At 42.1% G+C, this 20,419-nt stretch overlaps 4 protein-coding genes across 4 annotated transcripts in view; 3 read left to right on the top strand and 1 right to left on the bottom strand.

The window, feature by feature from the left end:
* The first annotated feature begins 356 nt into the window (after positions 1 to 356).
* On the top strand, positions 357 to 3,697 carry myl2b (myosin, light chain 2b, regulatory, cardiac, slow). The gene is made up of 7 exons (XM_035659281.1): positions 357 to 432; positions 2,003 to 2,092; positions 2,197 to 2,272; positions 2,787 to 2,891; positions 3,027 to 3,105; positions 3,183 to 3,231; positions 3,322 to 3,697. Exons 1-7 carry the CDS (start codon positions 430 to 432, stop codon positions 3,424 to 3,426), a joined length of 507 nt encoding a protein of 168 aa, XP_035515174.1. The 5' UTR covers positions 357 to 429; the 3' UTR covers positions 3,427 to 3,697.
* Positions 3,698 to 5,672: 1,975 nt separating this feature from the next.
* On the top strand, positions 5,673 to 9,777 carry LOC118325832 (serine/threonine-protein phosphatase PP1-gamma catalytic subunit A). The gene is made up of 7 exons (XM_035658671.1): positions 5,673 to 6,081; positions 6,674 to 6,805; positions 7,020 to 7,250; positions 7,413 to 7,517; positions 7,796 to 8,019; positions 8,391 to 8,525; positions 9,040 to 9,777. Exons 1-7 carry the CDS (start codon positions 6,027 to 6,029, stop codon positions 9,127 to 9,129), a joined length of 972 nt encoding a protein of 323 aa, XP_035514564.1. The 5' UTR covers positions 5,673 to 6,026; the 3' UTR covers positions 9,130 to 9,777.
* A 478-nt stretch (positions 9,778 to 10,255) lies between these two features.
* Positions 10,256 to 18,755, top strand: pptc7a (protein phosphatase targeting COQ7 a). The gene is made up of 6 exons (XM_035659174.1): positions 10,256 to 10,807; positions 12,058 to 12,237; positions 13,901 to 14,099; positions 16,057 to 16,180; positions 16,280 to 16,409; positions 16,566 to 18,755. Exons 1-6 carry the CDS (start codon positions 10,606 to 10,608, stop codon positions 16,622 to 16,624), a joined length of 894 nt encoding a protein of 297 aa, XP_035515067.1. The 5' UTR covers positions 10,256 to 10,605; the 3' UTR covers positions 16,625 to 18,755.
* Positions 18,756 to 19,112: 357 nt separating this feature from the next.
* The window catches only part of rad9b (RAD9 checkpoint clamp component B), a 6,506-nt gene continuing 5,199 nt past the window's right edge, over positions 19,113 to 20,419 (bottom strand). The window contains exons 10-11 of the mRNA XM_035659173.1: positions 20,123 to 20,345; positions 19,113 to 19,536 (exon numbers count right to left, since the gene is read on the bottom strand). Coding sequence (XP_035515066.1) covers positions 19,399 to 19,536; positions 20,123 to 20,345 — 361 coding nt within the window. The 3' untranslated portion in view covers positions 19,113 to 19,398. The remainder of the gene's footprint in view (positions 19,537 to 20,122; positions 20,346 to 20,419) is intronic.

The following is a 20,419-nucleotide window of genomic DNA, read 5'->3' as shown; positions in this document are numbered from 1 at the left end:
AACAGTTCCGTTTATTGTGCTACCAAGAAACAGCTTCCATCATAACATAGTTTTGGCCCCTGTGGAGCACTAACAGGACAGCTGGCTGATGGATCCCATCAAGTGCAACTGTCAGTCACAAAAACAACTGTCCTTCCTGAGCCAAAGCTATGCCCTATTGTTATTCCTGGGTCTCAGTAATGGGGTGTGTGTGTGTTTGGCTATTATCCCTAAATCTCATGAACTCTGATGACAGGGGCTGGCGGTGGTGAGGGAATAGTCCTCTTTACCTGGGTCTCTGCCTAAAGAGGGCATGGAGTATTTATAGCCCATAAGTATGTGGCATTATGGAGGGGAGAGGGGTCAGTATATCTACCCCTTGTTTTGTGTGCCTCTCCATCACAAAGCAGCAAGGATACTGCTTGTTCCTCATCCAGCTAGCACTGAAACATGGTAAGTAGACACAGATTTCATTGTCGTCGAATTTAATCTTGTTTAAAGTACCACCAGACTATAAGGAGACATTGTGTTTCTGCTGCATGGTTAATGTGTTTATACTATACATACCATCATGGCATGTTTTGATGAATTATACATCTCGCTCTACTCACACCAATGATAAAAAATCAATATTCTCCATGTCAATATGGGCACTGAATGCAGACCAAGAAAAAAAAAGTCATCAATAGGACAGCACTCCAGTTGTCCTATTGATGACTTATTGATTTACTCATGATTCTGAAAAAAATAAAACTACATGAATTGGTTATCGTAGCATGAAGAGGAGAGGAAACAGAAGAAAACAGGAAAGGAGACAAGAAGAGGACAGGACATAGGGCCGAAAAGAAGAGGAGGAGAGGAGGGAAGTGTATAGGAAATGATAGGAAAGGAAAGAGAAGGAAACAAGGACAAGAGAAAAGAGGATTCAAGAGAAGACAGGGAAGGACAGGGAAACAAAGATAGCAGAGGAAAAAGAAGGAGAAAATGGGAGACATAAGAAGATAACAGGAAAGGGAAAAGAGAGGAGAAGAGGACAGAAAATAGGACCGAAAAGAAGAAGAAGAGAGGAGAGGAGAGGAGAGGAGAGGAGAGGGGGAAAAATAGGAGAGTAGAAACAAAGAAAGGGGAGAAGAGGAGGCGAAAGGAGAGTAGAGGAAAAGATAGGAAACAAGGAGAGGAGTGAGGAGGAAAAGGGAGAAGAGGAAAGGAGGGCAAACCAGGAGAGAAGAGGTGAAGAGAGGGACGCAGGGGGGAAAAAAGAAGCAACAGGTACAGGCAGCTCAGGAGTAAGTTTGTGCGTAATTTTGATCAGTGAAGTTTGGTCCTCTCAGAATGATCTGCATGGGCAGCATCAAGAAACAGCAAACTCGGCCTCACATCCAATGATTGCATGAATCCTCTTAAAACAAAATAAAGAAATAAATGGAGCAGAGCGCCAGAGGTCCCGTCCATGAGATACACAAGTGCTCGAGTGCTAATCCACAACAAGGGTTAGACAGCAGCTGTCGAGAGGCCCGTGGATCCAAGCAATATGATGTCATCGCGCTGCATCCCCTTACACTGTTTTTCACAGTTCCTTGGCAGTCATGTAAATAGCTCGACATAATCCTTGTCTCCAAGGGATTTCTGATCAAACAGGGCTCAGTGTACCATCCTGTCATCACCCAGGCCCTATAGAATAATCCCTCATGTGATCCTGGGACTGTAGGAGTGCGGGCAGTGGACCACACCCTCCCCGGGCTTATCTGCATTCCCACAAAATTGGAGGCTTGAGTAAACATTTCCATAACAAACTGACAGTGTTTGTAATCCCCCCTAATGAAATGCATGCCCTGGTGTAAACCCTGCCTGTTGTGCAATTAATGCCCGCACACTTGGTAAGTTTTGCTGATCATTGGCTCTTTATCATAAGCGCACGTGTCACAGTAAAAGCGATAATGAGTGAAGCTGAAGCACAGAGCCAGGTGATGATCGCGCCTTTAGTGTTGAATCTAATTAGTGTGTCATTGTCAAAACCCTGCAGTCCCCAAAGAAAGCAAAGAAGAGAGCAGACGGGGCCAGCTCCAATGTGTTCTCCATCTTTGAACAGTCCCAGATCCAGGAGTTCAAAGAAGTCAGTGCTCGCCACAAATGTTTTCATTCACATTGAATTTCAGCAGTATGCTCTGTGGTGAATGCTTAGTGGAGACATGGGATGTAACAGTGAAATTTCTGCAGGCTTTTACGATCATGGACCAAAACAGAGATGGTTTCATCGACAAGAATGACCTGAGAGACACTTTTGCAGCTTTGGGTAAGACCACCTGTGTCTGTTCATCATTCATAATATTTATATATATATATCTTAGTGGATGTGCATTGGTGGCTTCAAGTTTCTACATCACACTGTACAAATTGCATACTGGACCAGAACTGACTTTCAAGTGATTTGTGATGTCAGGTCCCGCCCCCCTTAAAATCTGATTTTCAAAGAGCACAGAGAAACTTTCAACTTTCAGCAGATGAATGTGGAAACATCCCTTCTAGTGTCAAAACTCTGCACATACATCATTCAAACAGCACACGGTAGGAACAAGAAGAAGAACATATGTTTGACTGCAGGGGGACTTTAAGAAATTTTTCAAGCAAAGAAATCCAGTAATTCTCTGGTTCCAGCTTCTTAAACATAAGCGTTTTCTTTGTCTTGTGTCGTGTGAACTGAATATTTTTGGTTTTGGACAAAACAAGCAATCTGAGGATGTTGCCTTAGGTTTCTGGAACATCATGATGGGCATTTCTTACTTCGCTTTCACTTCCACCTTTTCTAGGCCGTTTAAATGTCAAGCAAGAAGAGCTTGATGAGATGGTGAAAGAGGCACCAGGGCCGATTAATTTCACAGTCTTTCTCACCATGTTTGGAGAGAAACTAAAAGGTGAGGGGGTGTTCTGTATAGTCCAGAGTCTGATTTATATACATAGATAACAATTCAAAATCGTTCAGGGTAATTCTTAGGAAAAGATGTTATGTTTGTTTTAATTAACTCAGAGCTGCCACTGTTCATCTTTAGGCGCTGACCCAGAGGAGACCATCCTGAATGCTTTCAAAGTCTTTGATCCTGAGGGGAAAGGAACATTAAAGAAAGACTTGTGAGTAGCAGCCTGGCACTCTGTTGCTGGATGAGGTGAATGTCCACTCTACTCACCATCACTGCTTGTCTTTACAGTATGACAGAGATGTTGACGACCCAGGCAGACAGGTTCTCCCCTGAAGAGGTTAGACCTCCATCTCAGACAATGTTTGTTGAGTTTTTATTAAATATATTCTTCACTCAAAATTTTTTTTTTTAACTTTCATTCTCATAGATGGAACAGATGTTTGCGGCATTCCCACCAGATGTGGCAGGAAACCTAGACTACAAGAACCTGGTCCACATCATCACGCACGGTGAAGAGAAAGACCAAGAATAGATTCCTGACTTTGCCCTCTGGACATTTGAACCAATGGGTCATGTTTGTGCTGAGATATGTGCATAATCACACAGACTACAGCATATAATATTTATATTCATATAGAGCTAAAAATAACTGTTTCACATTGCATTCAATGTTTTGAGTTACAAAATTGTGTATTTATGCATTAATTAAGTATTAATTGAATTATTACAGTATGTATAGGTATGTCTATTATTACACTGTACATGTAAGAGGTAAAATTAAAAGTTTATGTGACAGAAGTGTTTAAAATGTTTTGATATATATTACAAGTCGTGAGATATTTCTCTCTGAATAAATAAGGTAGGCTAGCACTGATATTATTTGCACAACCATAAAGTTCTGCTCATGTGGGAGTTCTCCGGTGGTCAGGAGGTTAAACATGCAGGCCTGCGAGGATGTTAGCTAATCCCAGTGTGAGAAACAACAATTACTCTTTTCCATTTGGCCCCAGGGAGATAGATTAGTGTTCGGCTTTACTTCCCATAGTTGCAGCACAAAAGGCTGTTTCAGTAGTGATATTTAATTAGCTGTGTATAGTCATTTGAGATTCAGTCCAGTGCTGACTGTGCAGCAGTAGGATATGTAAAGGTTCGAAATGTGAAAGATATGTGTATGTCCAATCATAAAAGTTCTATGAAAAAGGTGGCCGAAGGGAGTAGTTTCCCTCATTAACCCACAACCGCACTCTGGCTGCACTATGCTGAGGTCTTACAGAGTTTATTTCAAAGATAGTACAGTCGTGGCTATTTAGGGATGAACCCTTTCCTTCTCTAAGTGTTCCAATTTCCCTATAACTGTAACCTCAAAAGATTAAAATACATATGAATTAAATTTTAATTTTTCACAACTGAGACACCATCAGCTAATTTTTGATGAAACAAAGTCTACCATAATATTACTTTCTGTTAAAGTTAACAGTGCAACTTTGTTTAATATTTTATGAAATTCCTGTGCTACATTTGTGAAAGGGAAATGTAATTTTCTGTTTGCCAGACTCTATATCTGCTTGGATAAACTGTATTACATTGAAGTATCATAGCAGTACTCTTTTAATACTAGATTTAGCAGCTAATAACAGCAAAGTATGAGCAGCAACTGTACAAATGTGTTCCCTGTCAACGTGTCAGAAATGTCAGCGCACTTGAGAGCTCTACTTCAGACTACTTTTCCATCCTATGATTTTCAACTAACAGACTGTTAATATACCTTTTTCAACAAGATTCTGCTGAAATTAACATACCATTAATGTCTGCATCATTGTCAGCTGCCCCTTATACCCCAAATTGCTCCATAATTACCTGGTAGGCCTATGTACTATTTCCAGCAGGCTATTGTGTTTTTACTACTACTATTAGGTCTATATCATTGTTCAGTGCTTATGAATAATTAAGTTATTGCATAATTATCCTGTAATATGCTGCTGTCTCTCAAACTCACTGTAAAATACTAAATGTGCTCTTTTCACATGAGCTGCTTTTTTGTGCATTAAGCATTTTAGATAATAAGATTTGCACTTTAATTGGACATATGGATGATGATGGGCTGTAACTCATTACTAATATAATATACTAATATATTATAAGATTACAGTAATAATATTTTACCACTACTTTCCCCAGTAACTAGTAGTGTAACTGATTACTATAATATTACTGTTACTCCTCCAAAAATAATTTGTTACAGCCTTACTTATGTTGTCTCTCTCTACTGATCTGAAATCCAACAGTCCATTCACATCCTTGGATTCATTTCTGTAATCACGGAGGAAAGTAGTTTGGAAAATGGAAATGCTTACAGTCAGCAGCTGGAATTACTTTGATTTTAACAAACAAACAAACAAAAAAAGGATTTTAATCAGCGTAAGTCTGAATTTTGGGAAGAAATTACAATTTGTGTGGAGTAGAAAAGTAATAAACCTAGTAGTCTGTTGGCAGGGAGTGATAAGTAAAGTAATAATAATACTTTTTGAAAAGAGTAACGAGTCATTTTAATTACTATTGATTGAATATACATGAGGGGGGATTTGTGTCTTGAAAGTGGTTTCTGAAGACTGAAGAAGACTGATGCTTATAACATCAAATCAAGTTGATGTGTTGCTATTTGTCTTGTATTTGGTCCCACTCAGCTGTATCTAAGAGGGTTACAGAGTGTTTCTCCATCCAGGACAGCAGGGGGCAGCAGCGGAGCGGCTACCAGCAGCCTCCTTGAAGTAGCTGGCTAGCTGTTCAAGGTGCGGCAGAGAAAAACAGAGACGGGGAGCTCCATCGCTAGCGTTAGGCTAGTGCGGTTGACGTTTATTTTTTTAGTCCCTGTTTCTTAGCAAAAGCCAACATTGGATGTAGATGTTTTTTTTAAACTGTGATGTCTACGTAGCGTATTAGATTGTCAAGAGTGTCAACGAGCAGCTAAACAGAAGCAGGGTCGCACCAACATCTTTACCCTCAGCCGGAAAATCCGCGAAGCTAACGTTAGGTAGCTGATGCCAGGATAGCTAGCGGGCTAGCTATCACAAGTGTGTTAACGCCGAGACCTAATTACATTTTGACTGAGTCGATTTTAACGCTAACGCTGCAATGGCTGATGTTGACAAGCTCAACATAGACAGTATCATCCAGCGACTTTTAGAAGGTAAGTCAATGCTGACATATTGCCTATATTTCCACATATTATTTGTATGTTGTTATGACATACGCTAACGGCACATAGGCGGCTAGCTGTAGTGTTTGTGTATCAACCACTTGTAAAATAAAGAGCTGTTTATCTAGCTAGCGTTAATTCACTGAAGAGTAATCGTCAGTTTTCACCTAATCACCTGTATGGGTGTGAGAATATTAGTTTAACATTATCTGAAGGGCACGAAACGACACACACTTGGTCAAATACACACTGTATATCTCACACACAAACACTAACACTGCGCATTCCGGTGCAGTACACATGTTCACCTTTTGTCCCACACAGCCTCGGCATAGAGATACTGTGCCAGCCATTGCCAACATGCCTTTTTTGTCTTCTTTTTTCCTCAAGGTCCTTTTTTATTGTTATTTAAAGTCATACAAAATGCAATTCCCCAGAAACAGTTAATAAATACAACACAAATACAATATACCCCCCCCATGTTTCTGCTCCAACAGAACCCCTTCCCTGTTATAGTATTACTCTGCCGTTTTGTAATTCAGCCAATGTTTTTGCTGATTTTGTTCGTGTTTTCTTGTTGCAGTCAGAGGGGCAAAGCCTGGCAAGAATGTGCAGCTGCAGGAGAATGAGATCCGTGGATTATGCCTCAAATCCAGGGAGATCTTTCTCAGCCAACCCATTCTCCTGGAGCTAGAGGCCCCTCTCAAGATTTGTGGTAAGATTTGTGTGTGCATATAGCAGAAAAATAAAAAATAATAAATAAATAAATAAATAAATAAATAAATAATATTCTATATATTTTTTAATTATTTTATATATATATATATATATATAATTTATTTTTTTTCTTCTGGTTTATTTTTTAAATTCTACCAAAGAACCAAGTGTGTATATTCAGTATGGTGCCTTGATTTACCTTTGTCCTGTAGGTGACATCCACGGGCAATACTATGACCTGCTGAGGCTGTTTGAGTATGGGGGCTTCCCTCCAGAGAGCAACTACCTGTTTCTGGGTGACTATGTGGACAGGGGGAAGCAGTCTCTGGAGACCATCTGTCTTCTCCTGGCCTACAAAATCAAATACCCAGAGAACTTCTTCCTGCTGAGGGGAAACCATGAGTGTGCTTCAATCAACAGAATATATGGTTTCTATGATGAGTGTAAGTATTTACACTCTGTGACCAGTTCAGTTATTTATAAATTCATAGATGATGGCATTTCCCATCTGTTTTTTGTGTATTGTAGTAGGAGTTCATTTCTGGTTTTAATTCTTATTGCTATGGAGTAATGCTGAATTGAAATCTTTTTTCTGAACTCTTTAGGTAAAAGAAGGTACAACATCAAACTCTGGAAGACCTTTACAGATTGTTTTAACTGCCTCCCTATTGCCGCCATTGTTGATGAGAAGATCTTTTGCTGCCACGGAGGTGGGTTTCTGTTTTTGAATCTAGAGTAGAAACCAATAGTTTAAGTCTAAAAATAGATGGTTTGTTTTACACATTTCCCTTAATTTAGGTCAGTGTTGTGCTTATAGTTTTATGCAGAATGTCCAAAGTAGTCTGCCTTTGACGTCAGCCACTCTCATTTGTCCTTGAGCAATGCTGTCTTTGCAGATTGTCAACTGACGTAGGCCTCACCCATGTGCGATAGGTATCGACCTCACTATCAGTGTGTTTATTTGTACTTTTACCGCCGTCCCGTTTAGGACTGTCACCTGACCTTCAGTCCATGGAGCAGATCAGACGCATCATGCGCCCCACTGATGTGCCCGACCAGGGTCTGCTGTGCGACTTGCTCTGGTCTGATCCAGACAAGGATGTTCTGGGCTGGGGGGAGAACGACAGGGGTGTATCATTTACCTTTGGCTCAGAGGTGGTGGCCAAGTTCCTGCACAAGCATGACCTGGATCTGATCTGTCGTGCCCATCAGGTAATCACCTGCATCATTATAAACAAACTGTGGCTCTATATCGGCAGGTCACTAGACGTACAGACACACTCGGTACTAGGACTGCAGGACATTACATACTGTGTACACTAGGCCGTGTTTCCCAACCTTTTTGGCTTCTAACCCCTCAATATAAAGCACTTGTGACCCTTGATCACATGATTTTGTGTGGCATTCTAGTTGGGATAATCATCTTGTAGGGTTTGGACCTATAAAGTTGGGAAACACGGTGCTAGACTATATCTAGATCTATATCCGACACTCATTCACCAACGTACAGTTAACATCTGTTCCAGGATTGTGTTTTTAAGCGTGTAAACCTGTCTTTTCTATAATTATTATCTCACTTGCAGGTTGTGGAAGATGGTTATGAATTTTTCGCAAAGAGGCAGCTTGTCACTTTGTTCTCAGCGCCTAACTATTGTGGGGAGTTTGACAATGCTGGTGCCATGATGAGCGTGGACGAGACCCTCATGTGCTCATTTCAGGTAAGCTTTAGTTGTGCATTAAGGATTTTAGGATAATATGAATTGCACTTTAATATGACATACTGGGTAACTGTAAAATACTGCTTAATTGAATAACAATGAATTGGTTGTTGTTAGTACCTTTTTGATTAATTTCATATACTTCATAAGCCAATTGTAGACAATTTAGACTGCTAGAGAACTTATTCCATGGTGTGGAATAAGGAGATAAAGTGACAGTAAATCTGTGACTGCAGGTACATGAATTATGAACATTTTTGAACATTCATGTAAGAAAAACTTTAACACTTGAGAAATTTGAGTTATTTTCATGATCAGATCCTTCATAATGTCTATTACATCTATTATTTATTGATTTTAATCAATGGAGAAATAATGAAAAAAATCAAAACCTGAAATTGTGGTAGGTCACCATTCGTTCGCCTGCAAAAGAAGGACTTCTTCATAGGTGTGTTTGACAGTAATGTGACTCTATCTCATGCAACATTTCCAACTCACTATATCCCTTTTGTAGATTTTGAAACCAGCTGAGAAGAAAAAGCCCAACGGCAGCCGTCCTGTGACTCCTCCCCGGAACATGGTCACCAAGCAAGCCAAGAAATGAGTAGGGGGACAACCGGCCGGGGTCTCACTCCTCTGTTCTGCTTTCGTCTTCTGCATTTGAAGGATTGGTTATTCTTCATGCTGCCAATACTGAAAAGATATTCACTCCTACACGATGAAAGCAAAATATTTTGTTGTTTTGTCCACAGGGGTAAATTGATATGTCACCATGAAAACCTCAGGTGTTTTGCACTCATTTTGCAGCTAGTCTTTGCCACATATGACTGTTCAATCAGGAAAAATGTAACAATACGGCTACTTATGCACAGGAATGCCTTGTTTGAAGCTGTGCACAATTTTTCCAGTTTCTTTCATGTCTTTATTTGTCATCTTTTTCTCACTGTCAGTAATGGGTATTAATGGCTATAAAACCAACGGGGGAAAGTCACAAACACCTGTTTACTTCTGTAAAACTTTATTTACGATCAGTGTCATAGGATATTGACTTTACACTGCACCATCACATTTTTAAACAAGTCTTGTGCTAAATTAAATAAATAAAGAAGCACTCTTGTAATGTTTAAATCTTTCTAATAAACTTTGAGTGTATTTTAGGGGGAAATTGGTGTCTGAATGCCATTTGTTTGTGCCAATTTTTGTTTATTTTTATTAATCACAATACTGACTGAAATAAAAAATTGTAAACCGATGCTTGCTGTTGTCCAACAACACCTCACGAACAAAGGGGCTCCTATCAGTCAACACCCACAAGGGGGAGACAGAATATAGTGCAAAGTCTAAAAAAAGTCAAAGTCAGGGAAATGGAGGAAAGGGGTGTGAAATATTGTATTTAAAAATACCACAAGGAAGAGAATTTAATATTTTTATTTTTACAAGTATTCAGGAATGTATTGTTTCCTCTGATTATTTCCCACCACACTGGTATTTCTCTGTTTATTCTCATGCGTAATGTTTAGTCTCATACTTCAAATAGCTATTTTAAGTGGATTAGTCCACAGGAACGTGTGTGTACCCATACAGCCTTTCTACGCATACTTTTATTACTTTAAATGAGATAAGGGCGGACTCAAAGGGAGATTTCCTTATTAGGAAACGTAGATTGCGTAATGATGTCTGACGTCAGAGCAGTCACAAGACCTCGCTAGCAGAGCGGAGTGCGCGAGGCCACGGGGCAGCTCGTTCATATCTCGTGTTGTGTAGAGACTGAAAGGCAGAAAGGCAGAAAGGCGACATGGACACCGACAACCGGCTGCTACGGGTCTGTTGGAGCGGGACAGCCGACTGTTTTCTGTGACTTTCTGTCAGTTCCCACGGCGCAGGAATAGAGCTGTAGATATTATATCAGAGAGCCATTGTGTGTGTGTGTGTTATTGTCGGCGGCTCCTGGCTCAGCTCAGCCGCACATCTCCAGCCTCGTTAGCAGGTTAGCAGGTCAACATTGTGTGCCTACATCGACGCTAAGCTAGCAGGGCTGCTAGCTTGGCCGGTTTGTTTGCCGGGAGCTGGTGTGTAGGTGATGTTGTCCGTGCTGTCGTACGGTAGACTGGTTGCCAGAGCTGTCATCGGCGGACTTTCTCAGACAGACAGCCGCGACTACAGCCTGGTGACAGCGAGCTGCGGCTTCGGCAAGGATTTCCGTAAAGGTATCCTGAAGAAAGGGATGTGCTATGGGGACGACGCGTGCTTCATCGCCCGACACAGATCCGCGGATGTTTTGGGTGAGTGTCTGCTTTGTTTGATGTGGAAACATTAACCAAGATATGCGACATCACACTGGATAACACCGACTATAACGTGAGTGGGAGGTCAAAGGTCACCTCCTTTTATCTGAAGGTTGGATTGCACGTGCGATCACATTTGGTCCTATTTTACAGTCAGAAAGCTCGTGGAAGAGCACACTGAGGGACACGATTGAGTGCTTTCACATGTCCACCTAGTACTAGCATCACATTATTGTATTTCACTCACTGACAGCATGTATACTGTTTATTTTTAGATCTTAGTTGATCACCTGCTGCACCTTCTTTATCTATTCGGTAGAGTTGAGCCTGGCCTTAAACAAAGAACAATGCAGGCTGTGAAAGCTGCACTATGCAGAGAATGATCACTGTATAAACAGGTTCCTGTGCAGGACTGTGCAGCCTGACTCAATGCCTGTGTGCTGATGCATACCCAGTTAATCAACACACACAAGGAAACGCAGAAATCAAGACATCCTTTCACCGAGTCGGGTTACTTTTGGAAGGGTTTGATTAGTTGCAGTTGAGTGTGTGCTTTGAGCAGGCCGGTCTCTGTGCTCTGGCAGAGGCTGAGGAGACGCAGAGGGACATCCTTGTATGGTCAGTCCTGAGAGTAACAAGAAGAAGTTTCCTTTCTAGGAAAATGTTGGACCGGACCGAATGCTCCTATGGGAACAACCAGCAAACGATTAATGAGGCCTTGTAATGACAAGATTTGAATGCATTTGTGGAATCGTATATTTGATGTTTTACTTAAGCTATCAGTAGGTCTAAATGCACAGAACTACAGTGGATACTAAATAACAACTAGCTATGTTTTATTATTTATTTTAACCTCTTGTAGTGTTGCTTAACATTATCAGGAAACAGTGGGAGCTGAAAGATGAGCTCCTTACAGGCCGAGGCTGTTTTATGCTTTCTGTCACAGGTCCTTGATTTCTTGAACGCAGTACTGGATGTCCTTCTTGCACCTTGGTAAAAGTGTCCATTGTTTTTCTTTATTGTGCAGCTGCGTGGCATTGTTCTTGCAAGATCCTCACATGTGGAACAACACTTTGTTCTGTGCTTGATTTTCACTTGGTTCCCTTGTGGGGTTTAAAAAGGAGAATGATGCACAATAGAGAATGCAAATATAAATTTATGAAGGAAGAGGGTGTTGTTGGACTGTAATTAAGGGGGAAGTGATTAATTCCAATCATTAAATGAACACCTGTCTGTCTGTTTTTTAGGTGTAGCAGATGGAGTAGGTGGCTGGCGGGACTATGGAGTGGACCCATCACAGTTTTCAGGAACACTGATGAAGACATGTGAGAGGCTGGTGAAGGAAGGACGCTTTGTTCCCAGCAACCCCGTGGGAGTCCTCACGACGAGCTACTACGAGCTGCTCCAGAACAAAGTGCCACTACTGGGTGCGTAAAGCCACTGGGAACACAGGATCTCAGCTTTCAGAGTCACAACATTATGCTCAGGCCACATTCTCCCTCTGTGGTACCATATCACAGGATATCTGGATGTCTGCTGCTGCTCTGTATTACTCATCTCCCCATTCTTTCCTATACAACTGATTTGATTATCCTATCTAGTTGAATGAATACAAAAAGACTGCCAAGGTCTGCTTCTTGTCCGACCTAATTTGGATTAAAAATGTTACCGAAGGGCCAAACACACCTAGTTTTCCTACTCGGAGCCTCCCACCTTGTTTAAAAGCTCACTAAACAGATGAAGGTCCCTGCCATGCACTCTGCAGGACAGTACAGTTCAACCAATGCTGCGCTCGCCCAAGAACCAGTACATTTTCCATGTGGTTTGAGTCTGAGTGCACTATTTAGGGCTAGGTTGTTTGTTTCTGTCTGTTCAGTTTAGTGGTGGCTGGATGGAGATTTTTGCATCATGAGTCAGAGAACAGCCAGATCCCATTAAGAAGTCCTGGGAATGTCCCAAGTCCCGACCTGCCCCATGCAGTTCACTTCCAGAAGCCCTTTCCTCCTGCGCACCTCTTCCCCACAACGGAGCGTGCACAAACACGAAACATCAGCGAGCAGATCTTTTAGGAGCAGATCTCTGCGAGTGTCAGTACTTTTCCACCCCTTTATCACATGTGCAGCAGGGGAAACAACACTGTATTGTGTCTTGTTCCTTCACGGCAGAGGGAATGTTCTTCAGGCCGGCAGCGTGTGTAATTGTACTGCTGGAGAGAAAACAGAGAAGAAAGGGAGTGAGTCACAGTGCGTGAGGGGTTTTGAAGGTTGATCCCAAAGAGCATATTTTGGTGTGCCAGATGAATCACCAGCAGGGTGTGGCTGCACGCTGTCCGCCTGCTCCACCAGCTCATGTTTCCTCTTCACCATCTCCCAGATGGTGGAACTCCATCTATGAAAAATTGTTAAAACCGCTACGCTGATTGTGGGCACGTCAAGTTTGTGTATTCAGGCTAACCTCATTAATGTAAAAAGGGTGTCTTTCCATAAACACAGTCATTTCCTAAGCTGTGTAGCTGCAGAAAGTCAGGAAGAAAAGAGGGTTTTTAGGGTGTTTACAGCTTCATCTACACATTTTTAAAACAAATGGCTAATGTATTAATTAATATATTATAAAATATTTTGGTATGTCACAGTAGGAAAAGTGCAGGTGTAAATAATTAAATGAATGATGGCTGAATTCCATTTAGCTTCAGGGGCCTGGTATTGTGCATGCTGGCTCACTCTGTCGTGACTTACTGGGACACCTCCTGAGAATACGCAGCTATTGTTAATGTTGTTAGTAACAACTGTGCTTATCCTAGGAGACATTTTTATTTATTGTTTTTTGTAGTTGAATTTCCCAAAATATCATATGTATTGGCAGTTCCATAATATTAGCAACTTGAGCCTGCAGTGAGTACGTGAGAATATTGGCAAACACATTATTCTCATTTTAAAATGATTTACACTAAAATTCTTGCAGTCCTGTAGTTTTGTTCTTCTGTGGTATAGTTATCACACTAACCCAGCTCATAAAGCATTTTATTTGTATGTATACACTATTGCTTCGCATTTGCATTGAAATGAAAAATAAACATATGTATGTCTGCAGGTAGCAGCACGGCTTGCATTGTGGTTTTGGACCGACAGAGTCACCGGTTGCACACAGCCAATCTGGGAGACTCAGGCTTCCTGGTGGTTCGGGGAGGGGAGGTGGTCCACCGCTCAGACGAGCAGCAGCACTACTTCAACACACCCTTCCAGCTGTCCATCGCTCCCCCGGGGGCCGAAGGGGCCGTCCTCAGTGACAGGTGAGACACACAACACATAGACCTTGGTACACCTGCTGAACTGGTCCGTTTGGGGACAGGACAGCAGGGGTGTTTGTACTGAATAGTTAATGGAACAGTTGATAGAGATCAAACATGTGTTCCATACAGCAGATGTGATGAAGCCGTACACACCCTGATAACAATGCAGACAGGGCTTAGCTGTAACAAACTGCACAACATTTTGTCGTGCTCGTTTCCCTCAGACACAGCAGCGCTCTGTGAATGTAGCGTCTGTATTGTGTTGAGCTGTAGTGTAACAAGTGTGTCAGGGCCCACGTGCTGCTGTGTCTCGTTGCTGCAGTGTGCCAAGCAGCAGCACAGTAGACGTCAGTAGAGCGCAGGGCAGGCGTTGGATGTTTGCCAAGCTTTCCCTCTCACCCGGGTCAAAGTCTGTGTGGGCTGATGGGCAGACCGATGAGTCCGCAGCCAATCCTGCACCAGCAGCCATAGCCACCTTTTCACTTGGTGCAGTCTTCAACCGGACAGATTATTTTGAGCCTCTTAAAAGCATTCAGGAAAAACCAAGAGAAGACGAATGGTGGATGAACCTGAACCGCATGTCACCAGTGAGACAGAATGACAGTGTTTTATTTATATTTCTTAAAAATGACCTGAATTCAGTCTCAACCAACCCATCATCACATTCAGTGGTTGGGATTTAATGTGGTACTTGAAATGACACTTTGTTTTATAATTTGCGCATTATAGTCATTTAGTTGAAGGATTAACTGAGTGCAAGCTTCCAATCCTGGATCACAAACAGCAACCAGTAGAAAGAGTGCAAGGGTCAAAACAGAGTCACACTAACAACATTCCTTTGACTGTAGAAGACAAGAAAGATGAAAAAAAAAAGACGGTGGTGAGAGATGTGTTTTCAACATGCAGCTGAGTCTGTATTTGAATTCAATGTGGGCTACTTAACCCCCTTTAGTATTTATATGTGAATTTATTGAGATGTGTTTTCATTAGTTGCGAGGTGATCCGACATCAGGGAAACATAACATGGCTTCATAGCTATTAGACGTACATAATTAGAATAGAAGATGAGACGTTTCAGAGCTATCACTGTATAATTACTGAAGTGTTTTATCCTTAGTGACATTTGAGAAATGGCTTTGACTCATGGACGTGTTAAACAATGGATGATGAATCTAAACATGGCAGCCAATTCATTCCAGTGACGGCTGCTTACCCAGTGCATACACTGGAGAAGTGTCTCATACGCCCGTATCTGCCATTGGCGCCCATAATGCACGTACCATAGTGTCTTTTCTATGGTCACATGACCAATTTTTTTTTCATGTGACCTGCAGTTTTAGCAGCATCAAAATCACAGTACAGGACAGGCTGTTCCTGGGAGCTTTGGCTCAGTGTGGTGACACAGTCCAGACAGTTTGTAATGAATAACGCTCATCACTGGCTAGGGGAGGGTGTGCATCAGGGTAAGGGCATCTTCCAAGAAGTAAACCTGACACTGGCAGGCTAACTTGGTTCCTGCCTATATGTATTTGTAGCACCTTTTTTATTAGACTGAGTGTTCTTTACAAAAGCCCCATGTGATTATTCCTTGAATTGTTCCTCATCCTGCACGTGATTACGTTTTTCTAGCCAAACTAAAATATCAGTAGCAGTTGGTAGTCTAGCTTTTACAGCTTTGTCAGTAGATTTTTTTCCGCTGGTTAGAGTAATGTGCTGTAATCGTTGAGTGTTCCTCGAGTAGAGGAGAAGTGGGTTTAAAGGTTCAGATTAATCTATCAGCTCAGACGGGACAGATTTCCTGTACGGGGGTGTAAAAGGGAGAGAGAAAAAGCTTAAAACAACAACCTCTCTGATGCTGTATTTTTAATTTTCAACAAATTTTAACTCCCTTTAATGTTTTTTTACAATTGTTGCATGCAGTGTTCTCTGCCTGACTTTACTGTGTCTGTCCTTGCAGCCCTGACGCAGCAGACAGCTCTTCCTTCGATGTCCAGCTGGGTGACATCATCCTCACTGCCACCGATGGGCTCTTCGACAACATGCCCGACTACATGATCCTGCAGGAGCTGAAGAAACTCAAGGTAGGTGACGCTGAGGCCCAAACAGGTTTGCAGGTGGAAGTGGAATCATAACAATGTGTGGAATACAAACTGTATGACTTGTTTGTTTTTGCTCTTAAGAACACAAACTATGAGAGCATCCAGCAGACTGCCCGCAGCATCGCAGAGCAGGCCCACGTACTGGCGTATGACCCCAACTACATGTCGCCTTTTGCACAGTTTGCCTGTGACAATGGACTGAATGTAAGAGGTAAGTGTATCCGTTCCACTTGAAGCAAATGGAAACTGAAGCTGAAGATCTGTTGCTCTTCAGAGCTTTATGGTACCATTCAATATTTTCAACGTTGGAACATTAAACATTTTCGCTCGGCACCGTTTTAACACAACGCTGTTCTTTTCTGTCCAGGAGGAAAGCCAGATGACATCACAGTGCTGCTGTCCATAGTGGCAGAATACACAGACTAGAGTCTGTGTGGCCCTGTGACAGGGGGGCGTCTGCCTCTGCAGGTGATGGACTGCTTTGATTCCTGCTGGCCAGGATGAAGGACTGATGTCAGATGCTTCCCCTGCATGCACTAGCTCTACTCTGCCCCTCAGTTGACCATCAATCTCTCCTCCACCCTGAAAAGACTCCTACATGCCCACTTCTCTGTGATTATGTACATCAGAGAGGGGCTGAATAAAGAGAACTAGAGTTCTGAAACATCTTCTTGGCCATGCTGCAGCGTTGGCATCTTTGCAGTGTCCCAGTGCTCGCTGGATAATCCCATTGGCCGGGATAAGCAGTCATTGGGCACATTGGAGATGAGGATCGTGTCTGACGAGGATAAGTCGTCTTTCTCTGTTGGCTGATTTGGGCAGGGAGGAGGTTGAGATTCAGAGACAGAGGCAGATGTAGCCAGACGGTAGGTGTTAAGACTGTTAAAGCGGCCCCACACTGGGCTGCTGGAAGGGAAAGATACAGTGCATCAGTAGTGTCGAGAAGGGAACTGCACAGGAAATGGCGGCATTAGGGCTCAATAAATGGGCTGCACTGTGCAAGCGGATGTTCCTAATGATACAGTGGTAGTTAGAAAACCTTTTACCAAAGGGTCTGGAACTGTGTATGTGGGTGCGGAAAGCATAAATTTGATAATAGGATATGACCGATGTGCTGTTCTGGGAGGTTTTGTTAAATGCAAAAAAGTGAGTGTATGTGACATTTCTACATATCTGTGGTTTCTTGGCAGGGTAATCCAAAAGATTTAATGAAGAAGAGCGGCAGCTGCCTTTTCAATGCCAGTGCAATTCAAGTTTTGCACACATTCTGTTACTTCGTGTCTATTAGGATGAGGATTTTATAGCTCAGAAACCTCTATAAACTGATGCTGCCCTCCCTTTAATCTCACAGCTGCTGCTGCTCAAGTCTCTTGCGATTACATGTGATGTGTCTGTGAACATGTGTAAGTGTGATGAATGCACTCTTGTGCTCGTCAGGGTGTTTGGTCTGTAACTGGTGTCTGAAACGGATGTGAAGGTTACAGACTACTCCATATCCACTGGGCTGAATTGGTCTCGCAGTCTTAAACGCACAAAGCTTAAGAAGCATATCTGAAAAAGCTCAACACAGTGGAAGTTGGTCACGTGACAAAATGTATTTTTGTAACTCTTTGTTCAGTGGGATTGTTGAATTCTTTGGACTGATCACAGAATCAGAGTAGCTTTAGAAATTTGTTCTCAATCAGCGTTTCCTTTGCTCCTTTCTCCCCCTCCTGCTGTAGGGCTCCAATGGCACATTCAGAAGTCAGGTCACTGCAGGTTTCATTTGAAAAATGCTCATTAGGTTTCCAGTACATCACTACAGATTTGCACTTTGCATTTAGTTTTACCCATAGTTAAAAATATTTCTTAGTAAAGTCTGTATTTTGTGTAATGTTATGATAATGTGCCTTGTATCAGGTGTTGTTGATACTGGCAGATGTCCATAATTCCTTTAACCCCCCCCATGTGCCAGGTACTGACACATACTGTTAAGTAGCCATAAGAGTCAAAACAGCTTTCCTATCATGCCCTGCCGTCTTAACACCAGGTCTTTTCACCTACAGTGTTCAACCCTTTTCCTCCTGAAATGTGCTTCTCTGCACTCAGTCAGGAGCTTATGAATAGTGATAAAGCCATCACACGCTTACAGAATCCTCCCTGTGGATCTTAAGATCACTGTTTACAATCTAATGGACTGTTTCCCTACTTAATCTGACCAGTTCACACTGGAAGACTGCAGTGTCAGGAGTCATTTTGACATGGGGCTGGTGGGCATGGCAGAGCAGTGAGCACTGAGGACAATCTAAACAGCCTTAATATCACGAAGCAATCCTCCCAGTCAGACGGTACTGCCACTGTTAGCTTTGTGGTTCCTGCTTCCTGACTCATATCTGTCCTGACACACTTTCCTGTCGTCTCATCTTCCTTTTCCAAACACTTTGTTACAACCAGAGCATGTGTCTCTCTCTATATATATATTTTGGGTGTACAGTTCAATGCAGATAAGCTCTAAGCTCTGTAAAAAAAACATTTTCAAATCTGTACAATATTTAAATAAAGAGTATAGTATTTATTATCCTGTTGTATTTGATGACTGATGTGTGCATACACCTCCAGCTGGTTTTAGATGAGAACACCATGTGGTCTGCTCGATTATTACACAGTACATTGCACAGGTGTTTTCTTCACCAGTGCAGATCCCTCAGCATTTTCCCATCAAGACATTATCACATTTAGCATCCAGTGGTTACCTCACTGAATAATGCTCAAGAACGCCTTGTACGATTAGTGTGTGTGTACTCCCACATTCCTCAGACGTCAGGCATACTAAGTTACCATCAGCAGACAGGTGTGGCACCTTTTAAGCTGGAGTAATGTTTTCACAGACTGATCAGTCTGTTCTTACATGCTTAGACGAATGAATGTCACACACTGAAATTGCCAAAACATTCATTGATATATTCTTTCATAAATAATTATAAATACATTCTCTTAAATTTCACACTGAACATTGTGTGGAAACTATTAAATCAATTAAAATGAGCAAAGCCATGTTTGCCTACAAACAACATGCTTAAAAACAACTTCAGATACAAAGTACATTAAATATAAATTAATTTAGATCTTACCATTCTGACTATAGTTATGTTAGGAATGCTGTAGCCGACTTTTTGCAGCATCACAAAGTCAAGATGACTGAATGAATAACAGCACCATTCTCAGAGTGAAGGGCTTCTTGTATAGTCTTCCTCCATATTCTCCTCTCCGTCACTGTAACATGCCAGAACAGGCAGTCTGGCAGCACAACCATCACTGTCCTGCTCTGAGGACAAGGCCCTGAACAGGAGGGAGCAGATCTACAGGGAAAAAGAGACCACACACGTCAGTTCAGTGTTATTAAAACAATACTTTAGTGTTTCAGAAATGAGTTGACCTTTTATTGCTTTTTTTTTTTAGATGTGTTTTAAATTAAATCCTCGATGCAATCAATGAAGACTGAGTGCTGCGTCAGGTTTATAAAAACTGGTCTGACAAGATGATATTTTCTGTACCTCAAGGGCACAAAAAAAAACACAATATTCCTAAATCAACATTCAACATGGAGGAACAATATCGGCCAGAAAAGTAGTAAGACAGGAGTCTGAACTGACTGCACTTCCAATTAAATAGTTGAGATTTATCATGCTGACATGCAACACTTTCCATCTCTCACACCCGGTGTCACCTTGCTTGTCTTCTTCAGCCACACCTCATATGGTGAGGCAGTATGGCTCTCTGGGCATACATCCAGCAGAGGTCAAAGTAAAACAGTTGAAGCCGCTTTGGCACTTCACAATGCCACCCAACCTGTCAACACTGTAAAGCCTGCAAGCCTCAGGAAACAAGAAGAGGTCATATGCAGTTCCCAGTAAAAATTAAAAACCAACAGGAAGCCCTTGTTACCGTGGAGGAAGCAGGAGTTGTGGTGGCACTGGCACAGGCCTCATGAGGCTCACCAAGTCCGTTAGGGTTGTCAGTCTGAGGCACAAGCAGCACCAGAGCCGGTGGGCTGATTATAGGGCTGCCCTGGCTGGATGGTATCAGCTCCATCACTGCAGGAACACCCTGATGCTTCCCGCTGTTGGCCTCACATGAACCCACAGGTAGAACAGCAGCCTCTGCACACCTGAGAACACACATACACAGCACACTCATCTCTGCTCCAAGCTGTTGGTGATTCTTTCTTTATCCTGAGATAAT

This window comes from Morone saxatilis, unplaced genomic scaffold (genome assembly GCF_004916995.1).
Source record: "Morone saxatilis isolate NCDOM2014 unplaced genomic scaffold, NCSU_SB_2.0 Contig16, whole genome shotgun sequence".
Lineage (NCBI taxonomy): Eukaryota > Metazoa > Chordata > Actinopteri > Moronidae > Morone > Morone saxatilis.
The sequence above is the reverse complement of the archived record's forward strand: the minus strand, read 5'-3'. Positions and strand labels throughout refer to the sequence as shown.

Excerpts from the sequence above, each read along its gene's own strand:
- pptc7a (XM_035659174.1), top strand. The coding sequence starts at position 10,606 with ATGTTGTCCGTGCTGTCGTACGGTAGACTGGTTGCCAGAGCTGTCATC. Across the intron at positions 14,100-16,056 it reads GGGGCCGTCCTCAGTGACAG|CCCTGACGCAGCAGACAGCT; the intron begins GTGAGACACACA and ends CTGTCCTTGCAG. Across the intron at positions 16,410-16,565 it reads CAATGGACTGAATGTAAGAG|GAGGAAAGCCAGATGACATC; the intron begins GTAAGTGTATCC and ends TTTTCTGTCCAG.
- myl2b (XM_035659281.1), top strand. Across the intron at positions 3,106-3,182 it reads GGAACATTAAAGAAAGACTT|TATGACAGAGATGTTGACGA; the intron begins GTGAGTAGCAGC and ends TTGTCTTTACAG. Across the intron at positions 3,232-3,321 it reads ACAGGTTCTCCCCTGAAGAG|ATGGAACAGATGTTTGCGGC; the intron begins GTTAGACCTCCA and ends TCATTCTCATAG.
- LOC118325832 (XM_035658671.1), top strand. The coding sequence starts at position 6,027 with ATGGCTGATGTTGACAAGCTCAACATAGACAGTATCATCCAGCGACTT. Across the intron at positions 7,518-7,795 it reads GATCTTTTGCTGCCACGGAG|GACTGTCACCTGACCTTCAG; the intron begins GTGGGTTTCTGT and ends CGTCCCGTTTAG. Across the intron at positions 8,020-8,390 it reads TGATCTGTCGTGCCCATCAG|GTTGTGGAAGATGGTTATGA; the intron begins GTAATCACCTGC and ends TCTCACTTGCAG.